General features: G+C 37.9%; 1 protein-coding gene across 4 annotated transcripts; it reads left to right on the top strand.

The window, feature by feature from the left end:
- Positions 1-862: 862 nt before the first annotated feature.
- Positions 863-25,221, top strand: LOC692675 (dopa decarboxylase). 4 transcript variants are annotated; one of them, XR_002431281.3, is made up of 8 exons: positions 10,251-10,535; positions 12,197-12,235; positions 12,802-12,886; positions 14,155-14,389; positions 16,269-16,518; positions 16,802-16,950; positions 18,146-19,095; positions 24,524-25,221. XR_002431281.3 is itself a non-coding variant. In NM_001043709.1 (7 exon segments), coding segments are annotated over 5 exon segments (1,437 nt in total). In that variant the 5' UTR covers positions 863-983; positions 12,802-12,806; the 3' UTR covers positions 18,869-19,091; positions 24,524-25,221.

The following is a 25,221-nucleotide window of genomic DNA, read 5'->3' as shown; positions in this document are numbered from 1 at the left end:
GGATTACATACACTACATACATACACACTACATTTACTTTTATAATATAATCGTTCGGTAGCTTAATATAATATTCAGTGAATAACAGTGATCTACTTTGGAATCGGGAATTTTTATTTTCCAAAATATTAAGTGACAGTTTTACCTTGTCTGACGAGCAAGTCTAATAGTGCCATAATACGATAGTAAAGCTGAAAGCAGATCCGTTTTGACCCATTTACTAGTAGTTATGGATGAAATTAGATTTATCAGTATAATCCGAAAACTAAACTTCCATTGCCTGTTCAATTGTCAAAATGGTGATGATGTATGTGAAGCAAGCTAGATTGCCTGGCTATTGATTGTATACCATTTACGTACATAATATATTTTTTCTGCTTTGAAGAATGCCTTTTATTTGTGGAAAATCTAAGTTATCCTAAATGAATCGAGAAGGCATACCATGACACGTGACCACGAAAACTGTAAAGTATCGAAAGGTAGGAAATAATAGAATGACATAAAAGGGAGATTAAGCTGTAAAAGTAGTTTTAATTGTGTATATCTATTCTATGACACGCGAAATCCAACGAAAATACTGAAGTACACATAATCAGTGTTTCATACTTTCAAGGTGCTTTTAAAGAATGCTTATCTAAAAATGTTTTTGTAAAGTTTGTGATATAAATTTTTGTTCTGAAAATAGATCTTAAAGCTTTGCAGAACTTGATTTCTATTAATTAGTACACGAGTTGAGGGTTCATGCGCAGCAGCTAATCTTTGAAATTGAGTCGGCTACGTAAACTGTTCGCTAGATGGTTAATATATAAAGCTTGCAAGGTTCGCGGCGACGGCTGTAGTCTCTCGGTACAGGCCGTTGGGTGAGCTGCGTTTTGCATTTATTCTTCGAACGTTGTTCTGAAGTAATTCAATATAAATTTGACATCGTGAACGTTCGTTTTTAAAAAGTTTTTTGTGTTTATTTGACGGGAGCAAATAGATTGGTAAGTGTCCGAATTTACTGCGCTTGACCCAGAACCTTATTGTTAAATTAAGTAATTAGCAATCCGATGCGAAAGATTATTCGTTATTTCCAATAATAATAATCATTAAAACGGATTTTCCATTATGCTCTCATGATCGTATCATATCCTAATTCATTTTAGGTCTGTAAACTGCGATTTTGTGAAAAAAAGGTAAAACTGAAATTCATTTTGATTCACGTTTTTTTTAAAAGTTTATGTGCGGTTTTTATTAGTTTCAAGTTTGAAAAATCTCCTATACGAATGTTTTTTGTGATGTTACTTGTTTGATTTCTTGAGAAGTATAATGTTTTCGATTTGTTACATACTTATAAAGTTAATTTAATTTTTCAAATTACAAAGACAATAGTTATCTTTTGAAAATAGAACAATTTAAACGTTGACTTTGAGCTACTCTTGCCCATATTTAGGTAGATATCTATCTATATTTTTGAATTATTCATTTAAGATTATATATCAATGATTTGATTCTAATCGAATATACCCGTACTAACCTTGATTAGATGACTTTCAAATAATATTAATGACCCTGACATTCGTTGCGGCTTTTTGACATACCTATAAACCTTTGACTTTGACTAAACTTTTTAATTACAATTATTTGCAATAGCGTTTATCAAAACTAAGACGGAAAAGATCATGGTAGTTGAAAACATGTTATTCTTTACATATGTGTGTACGGAAATAAATAATATTTCTTATTTTAAACGAGCTGGGGCCAAATCAATTTGCGAAAACGTGTCTCTTCTTAATATTCTCATAAGTTACAGCTATAAATTTTGGTCGATTAAAATGGATTAAGCCCTTAATTTTACCTTATCTTCATTTTAGTACATACTTATAAGCACATCCAAATTAGATATATCAGAATTTGTCGAAAGTGTACAAACAGACAAACAAAAATTATGTAAGAACGACGATAGAAATCTAAAATGTATTGACACTTAAATAATAATTGTAGAAGGTATAACGTAGTAATAAAAAATGTTAGTTAGTTTTCATATTGAACATAAAAGATTTATCAAAAAAAAAACAGTGTCTAAATAGGCCTCAAATCAAGGATTTTCAAATGTTTGTTTTTGTTGTTTTTTTTTTGTTCATTTGTCATTTGAATTAAAAACCTTATAATGATTCTTGAGTCGATACTTGTATACCAATAATTGTATGAATCTATACGAATCTAAAACAAAGTGATCGCAATGAAGTTCAATTACCGGGTCAGATTTCAAGCAAATACCTTTATAATTTATAATACTTCAAAGTCAAAGAGGGTGCAATCAGGACACATTCGTAGAGTCTAGATATGTTACCTACGTTTTTTTACTTAATTACTATAACTTTTTATCAATATCTATACCATATTCTATTATATATAAAATCGTATTATCTTTAACATGGCGATATTTAATCATATCTAAATGAGTGCACCCACGAAAGTTGGCTCAATGTTTCAAGACAAGATAAATATACAAATATAATATACATATAATATAATATGTCATAAACAAAGATAGTACGGGACTCATTCGTCGACGATAAAAGCGATAAGGTGACAGAAACCGGCGATATTTGACCCACGCTAGTGACCTAGTGAGGTATTCTAGGGATTCAAATGGCACTGTATAGGGTTCCGAATAATCTGCCAACCCAGAGGGCCGATGGGTTCGGTATCTTGTGTCCCTGTGGGGTTAATTTGCCATAATTTAATAAAGCCCGCGATACCTGCCCACTGTCCAAGCGAAGAACAGGACACATAATATGTAGTACAAAATATTTTTTGAAGCATTCAATACGTAATATTAATAAAAATAATTCTTCTATGAGATTTTTGTTATAGTGAGTTTACCGATTGACAGTTCTATGAAATTATTTTGTGAAGATTTTTTTACGGGTTTCGTTTCGTACTACCCGAATTTAATACTGTCGATGTACCAATTTGTTTCATGGGTTTATGGAAAACTTCGATTACAAAATGATACCAACCAATCCGTCTGTTTTTGTAGTTTTACCTACTACCATCATTACTCAAACATACATAAAACTTTATCCGGATATAAAAAACAAAATACACGCGCTTGATTCTCGAAGAAATCTAGTAATTTAGTACAGTTTGATCATACAATGGGGTTGGTGCTTCCCGCTTCCGTAGGTTTAACCCGCGATTCCCTACAAGTGACCCCTGGGTGGTGCTAAACGGGAGCCGAAAACATAACCGGTGGTAGGACCTAGTCCGACTGGCTGGCGACCACCCTCCAACTAGAGTCCGCCGCCAAATAGCCTAGCTGTGTTCCGGCGTGTGGGTTGGAGAGCCAGTTCTATCCCTTCCCTTTCCCTTTCCTTGTTGGGGGTGAGTCTTGGTGACGCCTGGAACTTGCGGAGCAGACGTGCGTGCGAACTCACGGGGCGTGATTGTTTGACGGGGGTATAGGGAGACCCAGTGAAACGGTACCCGCTGCCGCCCGCCGGTCAGTAGGGGACCTGAACCCGGGTGTCTCTACTAAACTCCGCCCCGGGAAGCTGTCCCGCCAACCGGTGTAAAATCCTGTCGTGCGGTCGTCGTGCCGGAGTCGGAGACCGGAGTGGATCCCGGCGATCGCATGCAGAGTGGACTGGGGGCCCTTCCATGCCCTGCGTCGGTCTCTCACGCAATCCGTGGTCGAGCACGTACTATGTTCCGCGCTTCATTCAGGTGTTGCCTCGGTCTCACCTCCAACATCCTACCTCTCCTAATCCTACTCTCCGAAAATTGAACAACTATGAAGTCGACAAAAAAAAAGAAAAGGGTTTCACAGGCGGTTCCCCATTCCACATTTAATGTGGATTTCAGCAATGTCAGGGGCCTACATAGCAACCTTGACGCCGTACACCACCACCTTGAGACGGCGCAGCCTGCCCTGCTTTTTTTAACGGAGACACAGATATCTGCTCCGGATGATACCTCATACCTTGAATACCCCGGCTACGTATTGGAGCACAACTTCCTGCGTAAAGCCGGGGTGTGCGTATTCGTCCGGGCTGATGTCTGTTGTCGCCGTCTTCGGGGCCTCGAACAACGGGACCTGTCCCTCTTGTGGCTGCGCGTAGATCACGGGGGCCGTAGCCGAATCTACGCGTGCCTGTACAGGTCCCACAGCAGTGATGCAGGTTCAGCTCTGTTTGAGCATGTGCAAGAGGGGACTAACCGCGTGCTTGAGCAGTACCCATCTGCGGAGGTGGTGGTTCTTGGAGACTTTAACGCTCACCACCAAGAGTGGTTGGGGTCCAGAACCACTGACCTCCCGGGTCGGACTGCCTACGATTTCGCCTTGGCCTACGGCTTCTCCCAGCTGGTGACACAGCCCACCCGTGTCCCAGATATCGAGGGACATGAGCCTTCTTTGTTGGACCTTCTGCTGACCACAGATCCGGCCGGATACAGTGTGGTGGTCGACGCTCCACTTGGATCGTCTGATCGCTGCCTTATTCGTGCTGCCGTACCACTCTCTCGTCCTGATCGTCGAACGACGACCGGGTATCGAAGAGTTTGGCGGTATATGTCAGCAGATTGGGATGGATTGCGTGAATTTTACGCATCCTACCCATGGGGGCGGTTCTGCTTTTCCTCTGCTGATCCTGACGTCTGTGCGGACCGTCTTAAAGACGTGGTGCTCCAGGGGATGGAATTGTTTATTCCCTCCTCTGAAGTGCCCGTTGGGGGTCGCAGCAGACCCTGGTATAACAATGCCAGCAGGGATGCTGCACGCCTCAAGCGGTCCGCATACGTGGCATGGGATAATGCCAGGAGACGTCGGGATCCTAACATCTCAGGGGAAAGGCGGAAATATAACGCCGCTTCCAGGTCCTACAAGAAGGTAATTGCCAAGGCGAAGTCGGAGCACGTTGCTAGAGTTGGCGAGCGATTGAAGAGCTATCCCTCCGGGAGCCGTGCTTTTTGGTCGCTCGCCAAAGCTGCAGAAGGAAACTTTTGCAGGTCTAGTCTCCCACCACTGCGCAAGTCCGATGACAGTCTGGCCCACAGCGCGAAAGAGAAGGCTGACCTTCTGGTCAAACTCTTCGCCTCGAACTCGACTGTGGACGACGGGGGTGCCACACCACCGAACATCCCCCGGTTTGATAGCTCCCTGCCGGATATCTGCTTCACACAGTGTGCAGTCAGGCGGGAGCTCCGACTCCTGGACGTCCATAAGTCGAGTGGGCCAGATGGCATCCCCGCAGTGGTTTTGAAAACGTGCGCCCCTGAGCTGACACCTGCGCTAACGCGTTTGTATCGCCTCTCTTATTGCACTAACAGGGTTCCGTCTTCATGGAAGACCGCCCACGTCCACCCTATCCCCAAGAAGGGTGACCGGTCGGACCCATCGAGCTACAGGCCTATCGCGATAACTTCCTTGCTTTCCAAGGTGATGGAGCGAATTATAAACTCACAACTCCTGAAGTATCTTGAGGATCGCCAGCTGATCAGTGACCGACAGTACGGTTTCCGTCACGGTCGCTCAGCTGGCGATCTTCTTGTATACCTTACTCACAGGTGGGCTGAAGCCTTGGAGAGCAAGGGCGAGGCTCTTGCTGTGAGCCTTGATATCGCGAAGGCCTTCGACAGGGTCTGGCATAGGGCACTTCTATCGAAGTTACCATCTTACGGAATCCCCGAGGGTCTCTGCAAGTGGATCGCTAGCTTTTTGGATGGGCGGAGCATCACGGTCGTTGTAGACGGTGACTGTTCTGATACCATGACCATTAACGCTGGCGTTCCACAAGGTTCGGTGCTCTCCCCCACGCTTTTCATCCTGTATATCAATGACATGCTGTCTATTGATGGCATGCATTGCTATGCAGATGATAGCACAGGGGATGCGCGATATATCGGCCATCAGAGTCTCTCTCGGAGCGTGGTGCAAGAGAGACGATCAAAACTTGTGTCTGAAGTGGAGAACTCTCTGGGGCGAGTCTCCGAATGGGGTGAATTGAACTTGGTTCAATTCAACCCGATAAAGACACAAGTTTGCGCGTTCACTGCGAAGAAGGACCCCTTTGTCATGGCGCCGCAATTCCAAGGAGTATCCCTGCAACCTTCCGAGAGTATCGGGATACTTGGGGTCGACGTTTCGAGCGATGTCCAGTTTCGGAGTCATTTGGAAGGCAAAGCCAAGTTGGCGTCCAAAATGCTGGGAGTCCTCAACAGAGCGAAGCGGTACTTCACGCCTGGACAAAGACTTTTGCTTTATAAAGCACAAGTCCGGCCTCGCATGGAGTACTGCTCCCATCTCTGGGCCGGGGCTCCCAAATACCAGCTTCTTCCATTTGACTCCATACAGAGGAGGGCCGTTCGGATTGTCGATAATCCCATTCTCTCGGATCGTTTGGAGCCTCTGGGTTTGCGGAGGGACTTCGGTTCCCTCTGTATTTTATACCGTATGTTCCATGGGGAGTGCTCTGAGGAATTGTTCGAGATGATACCAACATCTCGTTTTTACCATCGCACCGCCCGCCACCGGAGTAGAGTTCATCCATACTACCTGGAGCCACTGCGGTCATCCACAGTGCGTTTCCAGAGATCTTTTTTGCCACGTACCATCCGGCTATGGAATGAGCTCCCCTCCTCGGTGTTTCCCGAGCGCTATGACATGTCCTTCTTCAAACGAGGCTTGTGGAGAGTATTAAGCGGTAGGCAGCGGCTTGGCTCTGCCCCTGGCATTGCTGAAGTCCATGGGCGACGGTAACCACTCACCATCAGGTGGGCCGTATGCCCGTCTGCCTACAAAGGCAATAAAAAAAAAAAAAAAAAAAAAAAAAAATACAAATTCTGCTACAAAACATAATCTACATATATAATATATGCCATATCAGTTCAATACGATATAACTCAAATGTAGAGCAAAAAGGAGGCCATTTAAAGTTTAGAATTTTTTACGTTCGGTATTTGGAATTTAACAATGCACTAAATAGGCATAATTCATTAGAGTATCATAACTCCGCTTCGGTTAATGTTTGTCGTCGTGATTACGTTTTGAGGAAAACCTTAAACTACGTCAGCCTCTAGCGCTTTTAAGGAAAGGAAATACCTGTTTATGTCGGTAACGTCATTAATCGGGATTCCCCCAGCCGTATTTTATACGAATTCCAAACCTTCATTAAATCTTAACATACATACGTCACATTTAGAATATCAAAAATATGTATTCAAGTTTTTGACGGTCACTACACATCCGTGTAGGTAAAAAAGAATCATCGTGTAAACATAAGACAGGTTTTACGGTAATGACCGTATCTTAATGAAGATGGACAATTTCAAACATTAATTTTGAGATAATAATGTAATAAAATAATCATCAGAAAATATGTAACTAATGATTCTGGTGCATTCCAGAATGTTTTATGGTCATTCCTTCATCGTTCGGCCAATTTCGCTTGTGGAATGCTCTCTCGGTAGGTCTAGGACACGCTGAAACATTAAATTACCTCAAACGAACGAGGAGCAGTATTTTTTTTTTTTGAAAGGAGGATGACTGTTGGCCCGAATGTCTTTCAATTTCACCAGGACAGGTGAATGAGCAGTATTGATCCGTTTAGTTATCAATTTGTTTATTATAATTTGTGTACGGGTAAAATGTCTGATCAGAACATACATATAGATTGTTGCATTTTTGTATATAATGTTTATTTATTTTTTATTTATAATATTTACATTTAATTAAACAGCAGTTAATTTATTTCCTTAGAGATTTCTTGTCCACCTGATGATTGTCCGGAAGAGATCGCTCTTAGCGACAAGACCGCCCATGGTATATTTGTATTTAATGGTTTGCATTTTTGTTTATTAGCGTATAATAAAGCATACTCACTCTCTCTAAAACAGTTTATTATTTCTTAATGGGTTTCAATATAGACAAGGATAACAAAAATACTGGTGGAATACTAAACATTGTGATGCTATTTAATTATCAAGTGATACCTAAAGTGATAACTTTACTATAGATCCTGTAAAAGAATAAGAAACAATTTCCGAAGACAACATTGTATTTTATGAACATTGCGTGCAGCCTTCTTTTGCCTTGGCCCTAAGTTCTTCAGAACGTACTGAGAGTAAGAATGAAATCTGTTCTAAATAAGATGTCGGTGTAGTTTTTTAGGGCCGAATTAAAATTGTTATTAGGTTAAAAATAGATATATATTAAAAAAAAATGTTGTAAAACTAAAGAGAATATTTTTAAGAAAGAAAACTAATATTTAAATTAAACGAAATACATAGTATGTTTTATATCATATTTTAAAAGCTCACTATATGTTTTTAAGATTGGGAGGCAATGTCTATGTTCGTTGCGATTTTACTCATTAAAGTTGAATTGGTTTAAGTGAGCAGATGTGTCAAAGGAAAACCTCGAAGTCAGTAACTCCCCAACCTGTTAAACATATATATTTTATACATAACATATATATTATTAACACAGTTTTATTAGCTCGACTTGTATCCATCTATCGATACAACAGAATGTGTCAACGAAATTTTCATAAACTTCAAGATGTTCTATTAAATTGAATATTTTCATGTAACACATAACAAGAACAGATCACGATACAATAATTTTATTACTTAATCAAATGAAAATAATAAACGCGAGATTTAGCTGTAAAAGTAGATTTAATTATGTCTACCTACGCGAAAACCTGAGAAAACACTGTGATTTCCAATATTTTATTCACAAAACTCACACATATATTTGTATGCTTCTTCTTCCTAGTGGGTATCTTTTTTTTATTGCCCTTGTAGGCAGAGTGAGTGGATACCGTTGCCCATGGACTTCAGCAATCCCAGGGGCAGAGCCAAGCCGCTGCCTATCTTAAAATACCGTAATCAAGATTGCCAGGATAAATCGATGTTTTTTGTTCGGTTTGCTATAAAAGAGTTAAGTTAGGCTTAAGCTACATATTTTTTAAATACTCGTATTACATTCATCAATTTTGATACAAATTAGACATGTTCAATATAATTGTGCATTTATAAGTACCTACAGTACTATAACATTATCGTTTTTTTACTTTCCTTATTGAAGATTTATTAATTGCTTCTATATTTATGATCTTGTTTAAAAAATCAAATACTCCATGTTAAGCGGCTCCAAGTTGGGATTTCCTTCAGCGTTATGAGTTAAGGAAACACATACAAGACAAACACTCACGGACCAGACTCAGAGTCAATAATTAGTTAACCGCCGAGATAAACCTATACTAATATTATAAAGAAGAAAGATTTGTTTGTTTGTTTGTATTGAATAGGCTCCGAAATTACTGAACCGATTTGAAAAATTCTTTCACTGTTTGGAAGCTACACTATTCTCGAGTGACATAGGCTATAATTTTTTTTGAAAAAAATTAGGTATCCTTACTAAAACTCAAAAAATATAACCCAAGGTGTAAAAAAATTACCTAAAATATTCTTTACATCGCGTGCCCTGCGAAAACGATTGATGATAGAATAATATAATGTACTACGACTTTGTAAAACACATTATTTACAAAAAGCGTCGCGACAGCATATGTCTAACTATTATAGTTATATAGTTATGCCGCAATAAGTGTCCTTTCATTTAAAAAAAAAAAACAACGTCAAATATCGTTGAAAATTTTGTTAAAGACCCGAGCGGAGCCGGAGCGAGCCGCTAGTATAGTATAAAATAATAGTCAAGTTTGCCTTCAGTTTCGTTTTATTATTTCCCGATTTATCTAATTCTATTTGATTAAAATTATTGTGGTTAGACCTAATTTGTTTATTCAAAGTTGAGCATTCTGGAAAAATTACTAGAAATTCTAATACAGCCCTAACTTACTCGCCCACTGCTTTTTCTTTTTGGCTCCATTCCTATATTATTATATTACTGGCGATGAGGCAAAACACTGTTATGGGGCTTTGCATTTCATTAATTACCTACTAAATAACCGCAGCGTTCTTGAAGTGATTACGATTTTTGTCCTAGAATTGGTAATTAGACGTTTTACGTCATACTCTATCGCCTTTTGTTTTTTCCGTCGTACCTATTAGAACTTGAAATTAATGTCTCACAACTACAATTAGTAATTTAGCGGGTAGCCGTTGCCTGTGTACCGACAACGTCGAGGTCCTTAGATAACCTCGCACCAATTGCCAGTAGCGCGCGGCGCCCGTTTTGTATTGCGAAAGAGCCACTCTCTCGACATTGAGAGAGGACTACGAATCAAAACCTCCTTTACATAGTAATGTTTCAATTCTGTGCAAATCGTCGTTGTCATTGAATACAGTTCAAGTACGTATGTACGATTTTCGATAAAGTTAATCAGTTTTCGTTTAAATTTGATGTCTAAATAATAATAATGTGTAATTGTAAAGATTGTAGATTTTTTTAAATGTCTTTGCATTAGGTGATCCGCTTGCCTTTATTCCTAAAGAGATAGTAAACATCATGATCAAAGATATCTTAAAGGCATACTTAAAATCGATTTCACCTAATCTTTAAGCCTGGAAAAATACAAGAAAACTCGGTAAGGGTATCCTACCATTTGTTATATTTGTAATATTTAAAGCTAAAATATATTTTTGGTGCTTAAAGTGCAATTTATAGTATAACATCTTAGCCTAAAGGATAAGACGCACGGTGCATTCGTATCAAACGATGCAACCGTGCCGGTGTTCGAATCCTGCAGGCAGGTACCTATTTTTCTAATGAATTACGAATTTAGCATAATATGTTCAGGAATGGCTTCCATGGTGAAGGAATATAGAAGTATCATAATGTAGTAAATAAATAAAAACCACAAAAATTGTAAGTTGCGTAATTACTGGTGGTAGGGCGCCTTGCGACCCCGTACAGGGTAGATATCACCACTCTGCCTATTTCTGCCGTAAGGCAGTAATGCTTTTGGGTTTGAAGGGTGGTACAACAGTGGTCCTGTAAAACAGAAACATAAAAATAATGTTATAAGATGCGGGCGACATTTACATTGTTGATGTATCTAGTATCCGGTGACCACTTAATACCGGATGGCCCGTGAGCTCATACTAAGCAATAAAGAAATACAGAATTTTACTTCGGAAATTATCTTTGTGTAGCTGTTGATAAATAAGATGGTTTAAATTATAGCGTAATAATATGAATATGTATCACTCCATTCTTAACAACTTACGTTCACTTACCTCTAAGGAGAGTAAGCCCTCATGGACGTTATTAGTAGATACCTACGAAGATCTCTCAAGTCGGGACACCTTTTCAACGTAATGATTGCAATTACGCCCACTGAGCTACACGACGGATTTCTACAATTGTTATGTTCGTTTTTGTTGATAAAAATAGTACATTTTTTCTGGCTAAAGGGCTCTAAATTGTTATACATTAACACTTAATAGACTGAATATATTAAAATATACTCCACGTTAAAAATCAATTACTAGACTAAAATAGATGAATTCAAGATTTACTTATTTGTGTTATATACTATTTATGTTATTAGGTGTCAGCTCTTCAATTTGCTGTTCAATCCCTGATTTCCCTTAAATAAAAGATAAAGGAGAGAGAATCAATGAATTAATTGATGGCGGTATTGACTGCATTGTCAAGTTGTTTTTTTTTTGTTCTGGTTCCGAAGAGATTGCGGCAGTAGAGTAACAGTGTTAGAAATTCTCTCAGGTTGAGTCCCGTGAGCTCACCTACCGCTCCGCGAGAAGTTCGAATAACTACGCTACCATCGCAACGATTAAGTAGGGAATAAAGACAAAGAGTAACAGTAGCCAGCTCTCGTAGCGTGCAAACTTGACGGGTTATGATTTCGTATTTTGCAACTAGGTTAAAGATAAATCAATATATTATTATTCACATTAATTCCACGATAAAAGAATAAAGTCGTCTAATTAAAAAGGAAACGCGCGGATAAGCAGCACTTTTAAACTATTTTTTCGCGAAGCCGTTCATGCTTTCTGGCTTGAAGGGTGCATCAGCCGTCTATTGAGACATCGACCTCATGTCCCAAGGCTGGCGACGGCATTAATAATGTGATACCATGGTCTACTGTAACCACTTCAGACAAAACGAACCGTTTCTCCAATAATTACAATAAAAAATACGAATCAATTAAGATTTTAAATTTAATAAGTGCTGTGAGAAAATCTTAACGTAATATTGTTTACATTATTTATACTTGTGTTATAGGTGCAGCGATGTCGGAACAGGATTTAAAGTTACAATTCGGTTTGTGCACCACAATAACGTCATTAAATGCGCTAATTTGTAATTTTGTGTTGCGTCCTTAAGTAGTTACTTAATTATTGTACCTATGTATAATTTAGTCACTTTTAAACTTGCTTTTATTAGCTTGATTTGTATATTTTTTTGTGTGTAATGGAATCTTTAACTCCAAGACATCCAATTGAATGAAAATTTAGACACGCATTAAATACTGATGACCATACAATATTTTTATAAATTTAATTTTTTATAAATTAATATTTAGTACGGTATGCTATTATGTATTTTTTTGTTTGTTTTTAAACTGCATACATTATTAAGTTTACAGCAAAATCATAAATGATATGCATATTATTGCGTAAATTTTGTGTTAGGCTTATAATACTTTAAATCCTTATTTAACATAGTAGCAAACATTAGTATCTGGTAGGCCTTGTTTTTATTTATGCTAATGAATTATATTATTCAAAGCTAATAAGATTTTCTGCATATTTCAATAATAATTTGTATTACTAAATACTGTTGTAATTGTTTCATAAAAAATAATATTAAAATCTTTTTTTTCTCAGAAACCATGGAGGCCCCTGACTTCAAAGAATTTGCAAAAGCAATGACTGATTACATTGCTGAGTACTTGGAAAATATTCGTGACAGGTATGTAAATTATACATATAATACTATACTTAAACTACTACTACAGTAACTAATTTTCATAATTTTGGCAATGGTCATTATATCTGTTTTGTAGTCCAACTATCTTGCTGAAAATAAGTTTTTTATTACTTAAGAAAGCAAATTAAAACAGATTATTTTGCGTGTAAAATTCATAAATTAAATATCTCACAGAAGCCTCATAATATTAGAACTATAATTTATTATGATTTAATATTATGGCTATTTATAATACAGATATAAGGTTACCACCGAAAGTCAAGACAAGTATGTGGCGTTTTTTATCTTGATTGTCATATTATGGTTGTAGTATTATGAGCCGTTCTATTTCTGCAAATAAATCATTGAGACTTCTACTTCATAATTCACGGTGTGATCGAAGGCCAAGATAGCCGCTGAATAAATGACTGAGCAGTCCGCTATCTTGTCTAATGAACTAGGTGGTATAATCATTTTTATTAACCCTAATAAATGAAGATGTGTAAGTAAGATAAATGCTTACATACATTGTTTTCTGTTGTTCAATAAATATATACCTATATCCGTACATATTAGTTAAATCGGATGAAAGCAAACAGTTCGCGTCAAATGTTATTAGTGTTTTTATTTATTGTGCTGAATCTGAAGATCGGCGCGAAAATAACAATTCAGTAAATATTTTATATAAAATTAATATTGTTTTTTTTTAGTCGAAAAGTGTTAATGGCCAGATCAACATTTGATTATTTATAATTGATTGGCACAGTATGTTTTGTGTGTCTAATTAATAAGTAAGAGAAAAAAGATGTGTGATATCGTGGGACACCGGATAGAAACGAAGTTCCTTATTAGAAAAATATTAATTTTAAGTTCTATTCGAGGTATAAAGAAAATAAAACTGGAGGCTTCGCAACAACCCACGGTCATTCGGTAACGTGCGAACTTACTGTGGTACACTTCATTCACGGTTGTTTGCATAAGAGTTAGTGTATTGCGCAAACGAACGCTCTGAGATCGTGGCAATGAATGATAAAAAAATATGTTATTTTTTGTACGTTATTACAAAGTTAAGTCGTACACTGTGTGCATTACTAATTTGTACGTTATTACAAAGTGAAATCGTACACTGTGTGCATTACTAATAAAAATCTTACGTTACGGACATTTTTTCTCGGTTAGGGTACCCCTCCGCATCGTCCCATAACAAACTTCGTTCCAAAAAACAATTCAAAAATCAATTTATTATATTAAGAAACTCAAGTACTTTTCAGACAAGTTGTTCCGTCAGTAAAACCTGGCTACCTTCGACCATTAGTTCCGGAACAAGCACCGCAACAACCGGAGCCTTGGACTGCTGTGATGGCGGATATCGAGCGCGTGGTTATGTCCGGGGTCACCCACTGGCACTCGCCTCGGTTCCACGCCTACTTCCCAACCGCTAACTCGTATCCCGCTATAGTAGCAGACATGCTCAGCGGCGCCATCGCTTGCATTGGTTTTACTTGGGTAATATTGAATTCTAAAGCATTTTTTTTATTTCACTAGCATACAATCAAGGAGATTATTTTGTAACACAATAGCAATTTGACTCAATGTGAAAGTGTGTCTGTTGGTTTGTCCTTCTTTCATACAGAAACGGAGTTATGGATGGATTATTTTGCATATAGGTAATAAGTTTACAAGGTTTTTAAAAGAGGAAGTTGCCTATTCGCAATCGAATCCGTTTTTAATAAGAAAAATTGGTACCTCTTCTTAGAATTGCAATACTGGTCTGCTCGAATACAAGTGATTTACCTACTATAAAGGATAAATTCCTATTAATCTCTGCCTACTGCACTACCAAATACTTTCTGCCTATTTCTGCTGTGAAGTAATTCTGCGTACCGGTTTCAAGGATTGCGACAGTCGTTATGTAATACATTTGAGACATCAACCTCATGTCTCAAGGTGAGTGGCGACAGTCGCGCTGTGGTATGTATGGGAACATCTATGTGATATATATAGAAACACAATACCCATTTATACAATAAATAAATATAAAAATAACAATAACGGTGTATTAAACGTACAATAGAAAGTCAAATCGTGCGGACTTAGTTGACTTGCTGAAAACGAAATCATATTCACCAGTCCACCTTGACCGGAGCTAGGATTAAATTGAGCTAAAACCTTTTTTATCGTTTCATAACTTCTAGTGAATAACAACGTTTACAAGTACCTTAATAATTATGTATTATAATACTTAATGTATTATTTGTGATTATTACAAAAAAAATTATTGCATATTAATGGTTTATCTGGTATTAATGAATCCTAGATTAATTCTTTGTATTTAATGAAAATAATATTCGACATAAAATCGAAAATATTCTTAATTGTTTCGTTTTTATCAATTTTTTCTTGCCCACGAACTTTAATAATTTGAAGATTGAGAATCAGAATTAATTGAGAGGAACAAGACAGCAAACATTTTAAGGTACTTGAGTAACAGTAATATACATTAGATTATCACCAGATCAAGTTAAGCGATAGTCAATTATAAGATACATTTAAATAATGCATGTAAGTCTGTAGCTATCTGAACCACAATCATGGTTATTGTGTTTCCTTGTAAACCACAACTCTTTAGTTTCTAATATAAAGCAAAGTCAATGTCAATGATACACAGCTTGAAACACGAACAAGGAAAACCTGTCAACCTGTATGATATTTTATTGATTCATAATACACGTAAATGTACATATGTAGCAAATTCTAGTTAAGAAGTAGGTATAGAATAAGTTAGGTTCTACGGTGTGTATGAAATTCCAAACAAATGTTTCTAAACAAACAATTCCAATTTTATTAATACATTTTACAATATTGTTTTGCACTATACTTAGTGTACGCAAAAAACAAATGAGGAGTTCACATTGTTTTTTACGATATACCACATTAATTTTTTTCGCGGTATTATGTTAGGTAGTCAATAGTGGAAAGCCGTCCAATCCAGGAAATATTACAGACAAACGATAGCGTCTTTTTTTGAAAATAATTACTTCAACCGTTTTGGAAAAAAAAAATTGATAGTAAATTTAAAAATAAAATTATACATTAACTTGGCTACAAATAAGTATTACTGTTTTACCAGTAAGGCCAATCGTATTCTTGTCTGTATACCTAACTTCTGCCTATTTCTGCTGTGCAAGTTATGTATGCTTTATGATTTAAAAAACAGACATTACTCATGAAGTGTTTGACCAACCTCATTCTTAAATTCTTAAAGCGGCATTTATGTTGCCAATATACCCTAAAACCTATACGCCTATAAAATGTTAAAAAACCAATTTCGTCGTTTAATATAATTAATTTCATTGTAATTGAAAAACGATTTCATTTTATTTAGATTGCTAGCCCGGCATGTACAGAGTTGGAAGTGGTTATGTTGGATTGGTTGGGTCAAATGCTTGGCCTGCCAGAAGAGTTCTTGGCGCGATCAGGTGGCGAGGCCGGCGGTGTAATCCAGGGCACGGCTAGCGAAGCTACTCTTGTCGCACTGCTAGGAGCCAAGTCTCGCATGATGCAAAGAGTCAAGGAACAACACCCTGAATGGAGTGACACCGATATATTATCCAAGCTCGTCGGCTATTGTAATAGTAAGTTTAATTTGATGAGTACTTTTGCAAAAGAAAATGAGGATCTGCTTAGTGTTGTTAAAAAGATAAGTCAAGATGAATTTAATCCATTGTATTTTGGCTGAAAGATACAAGATACTTGTAGCCATGCGCGCAAATTTGTAATGAGGCTTTTCACTAGTATTCTTCACTTCAATTTCTCATTATATTCTTTTAGTCTATCTCAATTTTCGATTCAATTAAAAAAATGTGTTTAGTCCGATGACGTTATAACATTGTTCTTATTACCTGTATTTCGTTATAGAACAAGCCCATTCTTCGGTGGAGCGAGCTGGACTCCTCGGCGGTGTTAGGCTAAAATCACTACAGCCAGACGGTCAACGTCGTCTTCGCGGAGACACTCTTCGTGACGCTATTGATGAAGACATCCGCAACGGTCTCATTCCATTCTATGTAAGTTTTTTTTTTTCATTTCCGTTGTACGTAGACGAGTATACAAGGCCTATCGCCCATGGACACTACGGTTATCGTTTTCGTCGAACCCGTCGCTTGCGACGAAGGGCTCGACGAGTAAATTAATCCATAGACACAGCCCACTGAATTTCTCACCGGATCTCCTCAGTGGGTTGCGTTTCCGATCCGGTGGTAGATTATGCGAAGCACGGCTCTTGCTAGGATTCGTGTTAGCAACGTCGTCAGGTTTGAGCCCCGTGAGCTCACTTACATATTAGGGCGAAGCTGAAATAGCCTCTCAAGGCTATCAGCATAGGTAGGGAAAAAAAATCGTGGACACAAGCATAGCCAAGGCGATGTCTACTGCGAAATTTAGAAATAAAATACCCAATGCTTTAATCTAAACAAAAAATACTTCTATTTTCAAATCCAAGTGCATAAGATTGGTAGTTTCATATTTCATTGGCCCACAAGTTATCTTAAATAAGAATTAGGGGATCAATAAACACGCAGTCTATATACGTTGTTCCCTTTTCGGTCTCGGGAACACGCGAACGGCGGCAAACGCACACTGTATGAAACTACGAGTAATTTTTACTTTGTTGTTAGCACATTTGACAACATAGCTCGTAGTGAAGTATTCGTATTATACAAGCACTAGCGGCCCGCTCCGGCTCCGCTCGGGTCTTTAACAAAAATTTCAACGATATTTGACGTTGTTTTAGTTTTTTAAATAAAAGAACGCTTATAAGAACGCTAAGATCTATAATGGTTAGACATATGCTGTCACGACGCTTTTTGTAAATAATGTGTTTTACAAAGTCGTAGTACATTATATTATCCTATCATCAATAGTTTTCGCAGGGCACGCGATGTAAAGAATATTTTAGGTAATTTTTTTACAGCTTGGGTTATATTTTTTGAGTTTTAGTAAGGATCCCTAATTTTTTTCAAAAAAAATTATAGCCTATGTCACTCGATAATAGTGTAGCTTCCAAACAGTGAAAGAATTTTTCAAATCGGTTCAGTAGTTTCGGAGCCTATTCAATACAAACAAACAAATCTTTCCTCTTTATAATATTTGTATCTATTAGTATAGAAGTATAGATAACTCATACGCGTTAAATGTGTACTTTCAGACAGCATCATTCATACTTTCAATAATTCATTAATACAAGAATTACACACATTCCAGGTTGTTGCTACATTGGGTACAACTTCATCCTGCACATTCGACGCTCTTGACGAAATTGGAGATGTCTGTCTCTCACATGGAATTTGGCTTCACGTCGATGCCGCCTACGCTGGATCTGCTTTCATCTGCCCTGAGTATCGATACCTTATGAAAGGCGTTGAGAAAGCGGATTCATTTAATTTCAATCCTCACAAATGGATGCTGGTCAATTTTGATTGTTCAGCAATGTGGTTGAAACAGCCACGATGGATCGTCGATGCTTTCAACGTTGATCCTCTTTACTTGAAACACGACCAGCAAGGCTCAGCGCCAGATTACCGTCATTGGCAAATACCGTTGGGCCGCAGATTCAGAGCGCTGAAGTTGTGGTTCGTTTTGCGATTATACGGTGTTGAGAACTTACAAAAACACATCAGAAAACAGATCGCATTGGCCCATCTGTTCGAGAAGCTTTGCACTTCAGATGATAGATTCGAGTTGTTTGAAGAAGTCACTATGGGTTTAGTGTGTTTCAAACTGAAAGGAAGCAATGAAATCAATGAAGAACTATTACGCCGTATAAACGGACGTGGAAAAATTCATCTTGTCCCATCTAAGATCGATGATGTCTATTTCTTGAGATTGGCTATTTGCTCGCGTTTCTCCGAAGAAAGCGATATACATATTTCTTGGGAAGAAATAAAATCGAGTGCTGACGAAGTTCTTAAAAGCCAAAAGAAGTAAATAGTAGTCTCATAGCAAAATAATTTTGAGCTTTCCTATTAGTATTTATTCATAATTACAAAGATACATTAATATGTAATCTTTTTAAATTACTATATTATATACCTTACATACACACTAGTAATTGCATTGTTTAGAAATATTCTTTAAATTAATACGATTGTTATAATTTTTTTTTTTTAATATATTGCAATGAGATCTATTACGTTCAATTCGAGCGTATGTAGGTTGTTGGCGAGGAAGAGGAGGCAAGCAGTGGTGTACAGACGAAATGAATATTTTATTTTTTCCTTCTAAATTATATTTGAAATAACGGCCGTGCGGCCGTGACAATATACAGGTACACAGGTGTTGTTCGTAAGGTTGCTGCGAGAAAAGTGACGGTGCGGTTGCAGTAGTGCTCGTTGACCGATTTCTTTTTTTGGTAGTTTTTGTGCGCATAGACATGTGAGCATAGACATGCCCCCGGCCTTGGAAGCTGACAGACTGCAGGGTCGCTTTCAATGTTAATCATACTTCAACTGGAAGCGGACATATCTTAGAAAATGCCCTCTTAATGGTTCCTGTGGCAGTGCGGATTTCGGCAACTCTTGACACGCCGTCTTGGCCAGGTAGGACCGATGTGACTCTGCCAAGAGTCCACTTGAGTGGCGGAGAGTTGGTGTCCTTGATTACCACTAACGTATTCAGTTTCAGGTCTGAGTGATTGGACTTCCATTTTGTTCTGGTCTGCATCTCGCTGACGTACTCCTTGGACCAGCGGTTCCAAAAATGTTGGCGTATTTGTTCGACTCGCTGGTACCGGGTCAGACTGGACAGTTGTCTCTCTTGCAGGTCAGCGCAAACAGGTGCAGTCAGCGGACGACCAACTAGAAAATGAGCAGGACAAAGAGGGGAGAGGTCGTGTGGATGTGAGGAAAGAGGGGTGAGAGGTCGGGAGTTCATTACAGCCTCTATCTGAGCCAGTGACGTACTCAACTATTCAAAGGTTAAATGCGCATTACCTAACACACGCCGGAGGTGATATTTACAGCTCTTTACTCCGGCTTCCCATAATCCACCAAAATGAGGCGCGTAAGGGGGAATAAATTTAAAAGTAATATTTTGACTAGTGGCATAATCAACAATATCACCTGAACAATTTGATAAAAATTTTGTAAATTCGTTCATGAGTCCTACAAAACATTTTCCATTATCAGAATAAATTATTGAAGGTTTTGAACGCCTAGAGATAAATCTTTTTAATGCTAGACAGTAAGCATCCGTAGTGAGATCGCTAACCAGCTCCAAGTGCACAGCGCGAGTGGTAAAACATACAAATAAACAAATGTAAGCTTTGACAGTTTTAGCTCCTTTGCCTTTTCTATTCAATATGAGCACTGGACCGGCGTAGTCTACACCACAGTGTATGAACGGATAGCCTGGATGCAACCGTTCGGGAGGTAAATCGCCCATGATAGGTTGTGGCGTTTTGCCTCGCAATCGTGCACACAACACACAGTCGTGGAATACCTTCCGGGCTAAGTTGCGTCCCCCTAGTGGCCACCGTTTTTCTCTCAATGTGTAAAGCAATAACTGTGGTGCAGCGTGTAGAAGTTTGTTATGTTCACAACGAAAAAGTGTAACGGTAAAATGATGTTTGCATGAAATTAAAATTGGATGTTTTTTATTGTAATTGAATTCTAATGAATTGTTGAGCCGACCCCCAACTCGAATAATTTGATTTTCATCTATAAATAAATTTAAATTTGACAATTTATGTTTACTAGGTAACGCTTTGTTATTAGTCAAGAAATCGTAAACATCGCTAAATGATTCTTGTTGAACTAAGTGAATTAAAAAATTGAATGATTCTTCAAATTCATTTGCACTCACGGGCCCTGTCCGTGAGTCATTCGCATGGTGTTTGTTATATGCAACGCGCTTCAAACGGGCAACCGCACGAATCAGTCTAGTTAAATTAGAAAATCTTTCAAAGGGAAACTTATATGGTTTATTGTTATTAGAAATGACGTATGAACGAATATTTTTAACTTTTAGCACTCAATAAAGCACCACATAATTCCAATCGGTTAATGCTGAGTGGTTTGATAGGTGCTACTTTACCCTTTGAACACAAAAGATCAACACTAATCGTAAAGTCTGTATGTATAGTTCGAATGTATGCGCAAGCGCCGTAGCCCAGCTGCGAGGCATCGCTAAATATGTGTAGTTCTACGTAACTAGGGTTGGAGCCAATAACGAGTCGCGGCACTCGTAAAGTGTTCAGAATCGAAAGCGATTTTTCGAATTGGTTCCAAGACGTTAATATGTCGTTGGGAACGTGTTCATCCCAGTCTAGTTTGTGTAACCACATTTTTTGTAATAATATTTTCCCCATCATTATAAAAGGACTAAGTAGACCAAGTGGATCAAATATTTGAGAGACACTAGAAAGTATAAAACGCTTAGTAATTTTTTTTATTATCACCTTTGAACTGAGTGTGATAATACAGTTCATCGGTGAAATTATTCCAACCTAGGCCTAGTGTACGACAGTTAACGTTTTCACCCAATGATAGATCTATGTTATTTTGATTTATGTTAATATTATTTAAGTTGCAGTCATTCGCATTAAAGTTGAATGTCCACTTGCGTAGTGGAAAACAACCCGATTCTAGGACTTTCTTTGTTTTGTGACACAAACGTAAAATATGTTCTATGGAATCGGATCCTGTGATCATGTCATCAACGTAAAAATCATTATTTATGATCCATTGAACAGTTGAGGTGCTGTGATTACGAAGAACGCCGTGATGCGGCATGATATAATGTGGCGTACCGTATAAGTCTACACGAGTCATGTGCCCTAGACTGCAGTACTCGTTCATGAACTCTGTGTATATATATTTTTTTTTTTAAATAAAGGGTTGCCCTGTAATCGTTTTTCAAGTGATAAAAATTGTTGTTCAGCTATCGTGTATGTATCACCTAAAATGTCTGGAGAACGTTTCAGAGGTATTTTGACGCAAAATCTACCATCAGCTGTTCGCATCGTATTTTTGATGAAATGCTCTTCGCATGCAATCTCATCATCGCTTAATAAATTAGCCTTTGGTAGCTCCTCAAGTTCCAAAAACATTTTTAATTGATTGTCGATAGCTTGTGTAAAATTGCAATGAATTAAATTGTCGCATTTTGAATTATTAGAGTGCATAAGTCCCGAAATAATCCACCCTAACTTTGTATTTTGAAGGAAAGGTCCATTTTGCAAGCGCATCTTTCCTTCGGTTAACAAGTCCCAAAACATGTCCGCACCAATTAAAATATCTATTTGTTGACTTTCATTAAAGTGCGCATCGGCTAACTGAATGTTGTTAGGTAATTGTAAAAGTTCGCTTTGTATAGAAACGGGTGGCAACGAAGAAGTTATCTCGGGCAGCACGAAACATTGTAAGCGCGTAATAAAAGTGCCAGCTATCGCTTTTATTTCAACTTCACATGATTGCGCACTGTGAGTTATAGAATTTCCGACACCTTTGATGTGAGTAGTGGACTGTATGGTAGGAATACTAAGTAAATCGCATAATCGCTTTGTGATGAAACATCGCTCGCTTCCACAATCGAGCAGAGCGCGCGCGATGTGACGTTTACCGTCGTTGGATACTATCTCCACCTGAGCCGTTGACAATAATACAAGATTCACACTAGTTAATTGCTCGCTTCGTATATCTAAGTGTGAAGTATGCGCGTATGTATAACTTGCAACGGCGTTCGCATCGGAGGAGTTGTTTACGCTTAGAGAAACCGGTTTGTTATCGCTAGAAATGGTCGCGGCAGCGGCGACCGACTGATCCGCATGAATCATTGTGTGATGCCGTTTATTACATTTACGACATGAACCGAACCTGCAGTTTGATACTGAATGTCCTGGTCGTAAACAATTAGGACACAAGTTATTGTCCTGAACGAATTTCAGTTTTTTTTGTAAATTAAAGTCAATAAAAGATTGACAAGTGTATAGTGGATGATAATTCTCGCATAATAAGCAAGCGCGTGGTTTTTTATATTGTTGTTGTGAACTATTTGTAGTGAGTGATACTGGAGACACATGGCAGTGGACCTTAGACGTAGGCACTTGTTTATACGCTTTATTGTTAGTGCTATGTGTAACCAATAATGTTTCTAACATGTCTGCCCTATTTTTGAGAAAAGTTATTAAATTATCTACCTTAACTGCCGGTGTAGTTTGTTTGGAAGTGTCGCCACTGCTTACGGCGGGAATGGAACTTCGGTATTGCTCCCATTCTCGTTCGGTGGTGCTATCTAATTTACAAACCACCATATATATGATGAGTGTATCCCACGTTTCTACCGGTTCGTTAAGTAGTTTTAAAGCGCGTAAGTTTTTCAAGATAGTGTCTATTAATTTACGAATATGAGTAGGTGACTCTTTAACTAGATTTTGAATAGAAAATAGGGCTTTAACATGATTGTGAACTAGCAACCTTGTGTTGTTGTACCTGTTACAAATTAAATCCCATGCTACTGTGTAATTATTAGAGGAGAATTCCAAAGAATCAATAACCAATGCCGCAACGCTTTTTAATGAAGATTTTAGGTAATGAAACTTTTGGATTGGAGTAATATCCGCATTGTTGTGTACTAAAGAGAGAAAGGTGTCCCTGTACTCCAGCCAGTGCTCATATGATCCGTCAAAGGTAGGCATAGCTATGGTAGGTAGTTTTACAGCGTGTGAGCCTGGATGTGAGCTTGGAGCAACCTCACCAGATGAAAGTAAGCTTTTAGCTTGAGCTATAATGGTGTAGTAAGCACTTTCAAAGCCTTCGCGTAATTCCAGTTGTTGGAAAAGGTCATGATCGTTGACTGATAGTTCAATCTCGCTTTGTATTTCACTGAACTCATCAAACATTTTAGAAGCCGTCGAAAGCCGTAATTCTAATTCTGCGCGTTTATTTGTACATGAAACTAGTGAATTCTGATCCAAGCTATTAATTTGTTTCGTTAAAACTGTTAATCTGCCTCTAATAATACCTCTTTTTTTAATTAAAATGGATAGAGGGTCATTGCTTTTTGAAATTGGACTTTTGGGAGATTTTTCTGGAATCATTAATTTCTCGGTGCTCATTTTGGTGGGTGATAGAAAAACACGGAGTACTTACGGTTTTCGTTCTAGGTAAACTACGTGTAGTAAGTTCTGCACGGTAGGTAGCCACGACAAAATGGCGACCGGTAGACGCAATTAAGACTGGAATCTGCAGATAGAACGCTATTAGCACAGGTAAGCAGTGAGGATGGGAAGGAAACTAGTGGCCGTCTTACCGAAATACACCGTTTGCGATGCTGATCACTCTGTTCTCTGGCGGTTGGAAGCTGATCCGTCTTCGTATGGTGGATGAAATTATCCGGCTCGAAGGACCAATGTTGGCGAGGAAGAGGAGGCAAGCAGTGGTGTACAGACGAAATGAATATTTTATTTTTTCCTTCTAAATTATATTTGAAATAACGGCCGTGCGGCCGTGACAATATACAGGTACACAGGTGTTGTTCGTAAGGTTGCTGCGAGAAAAGTGACGGTGCGGTTGCAGTAGTGCTCGTTGACCGATTTCTTTTTTTGGTAGTTTTTGTGCGCATAGACATGTGAGCATAGACAAGGTAATTATCATTGCGCATGAATATCAGCAATATCCGGGACATAGCCGAGTCATGTTAGCTCTTCTAGACCTCGATTGAAGCATATGCTCTCAGGTGCACTCTCCCAATAAACGTATTTTTTTTCAAACTGGACGGTGGAAACACTTTCTACAAATTCTGGTTTGATGAAGGATGGCATTTAATGAAGGAGAACTGTGGTCTCCGATGGCCAGATGTTACCAATGGTCGGTTATGTATCGAAAATCGAATGATCCGTTTGTGAATGAAGCTTCGATTGTTGATCGAAGGTATTAAGTCGAATGGAAGTTTCCGGTACTTAAGATGACCGCCCATGAAGATTATTTTTTTTAATTATAGCAATAATTGAAGTAAAACAACACTTGATATCCGCATTATATTGCAAAATACGTAAAATAATGTGATTGTATGTTATGCTTGTGATATAAAATAATTTTAATAATAAGTAAAATTGAATTGTTTTAGTTAAAAAAATATTGTTGTGAAAATTGTGTATTAACATAGACATATCTATTTACGTATTTAAAAGAGATTTTGAAAAAAATATTTATTGCATTAAAAATTCATGCTTGCGTGACTTGTTAAAAGTAAATTTGTTAAGTGAAATGTGTTTAGGTTGTTGTTGCTTAAATATATAGAAATTATAAATATAAATTTTGGCTGTATTTAGTGAAACGATA

This window comes from Bombyx mori, chromosome 4 (assembly GCF_030269925.1).
Source record: "Bombyx mori chromosome 4, ASM3026992v2".
Taxonomy (NCBI): Eukaryota; Metazoa; Arthropoda; class Insecta; order Lepidoptera; family Bombycidae; genus Bombyx; species Bombyx mori.
Note: the sequence above shows the minus strand (reverse complement) of the source record. Positions and strands in the feature narration are given on the sequence as shown.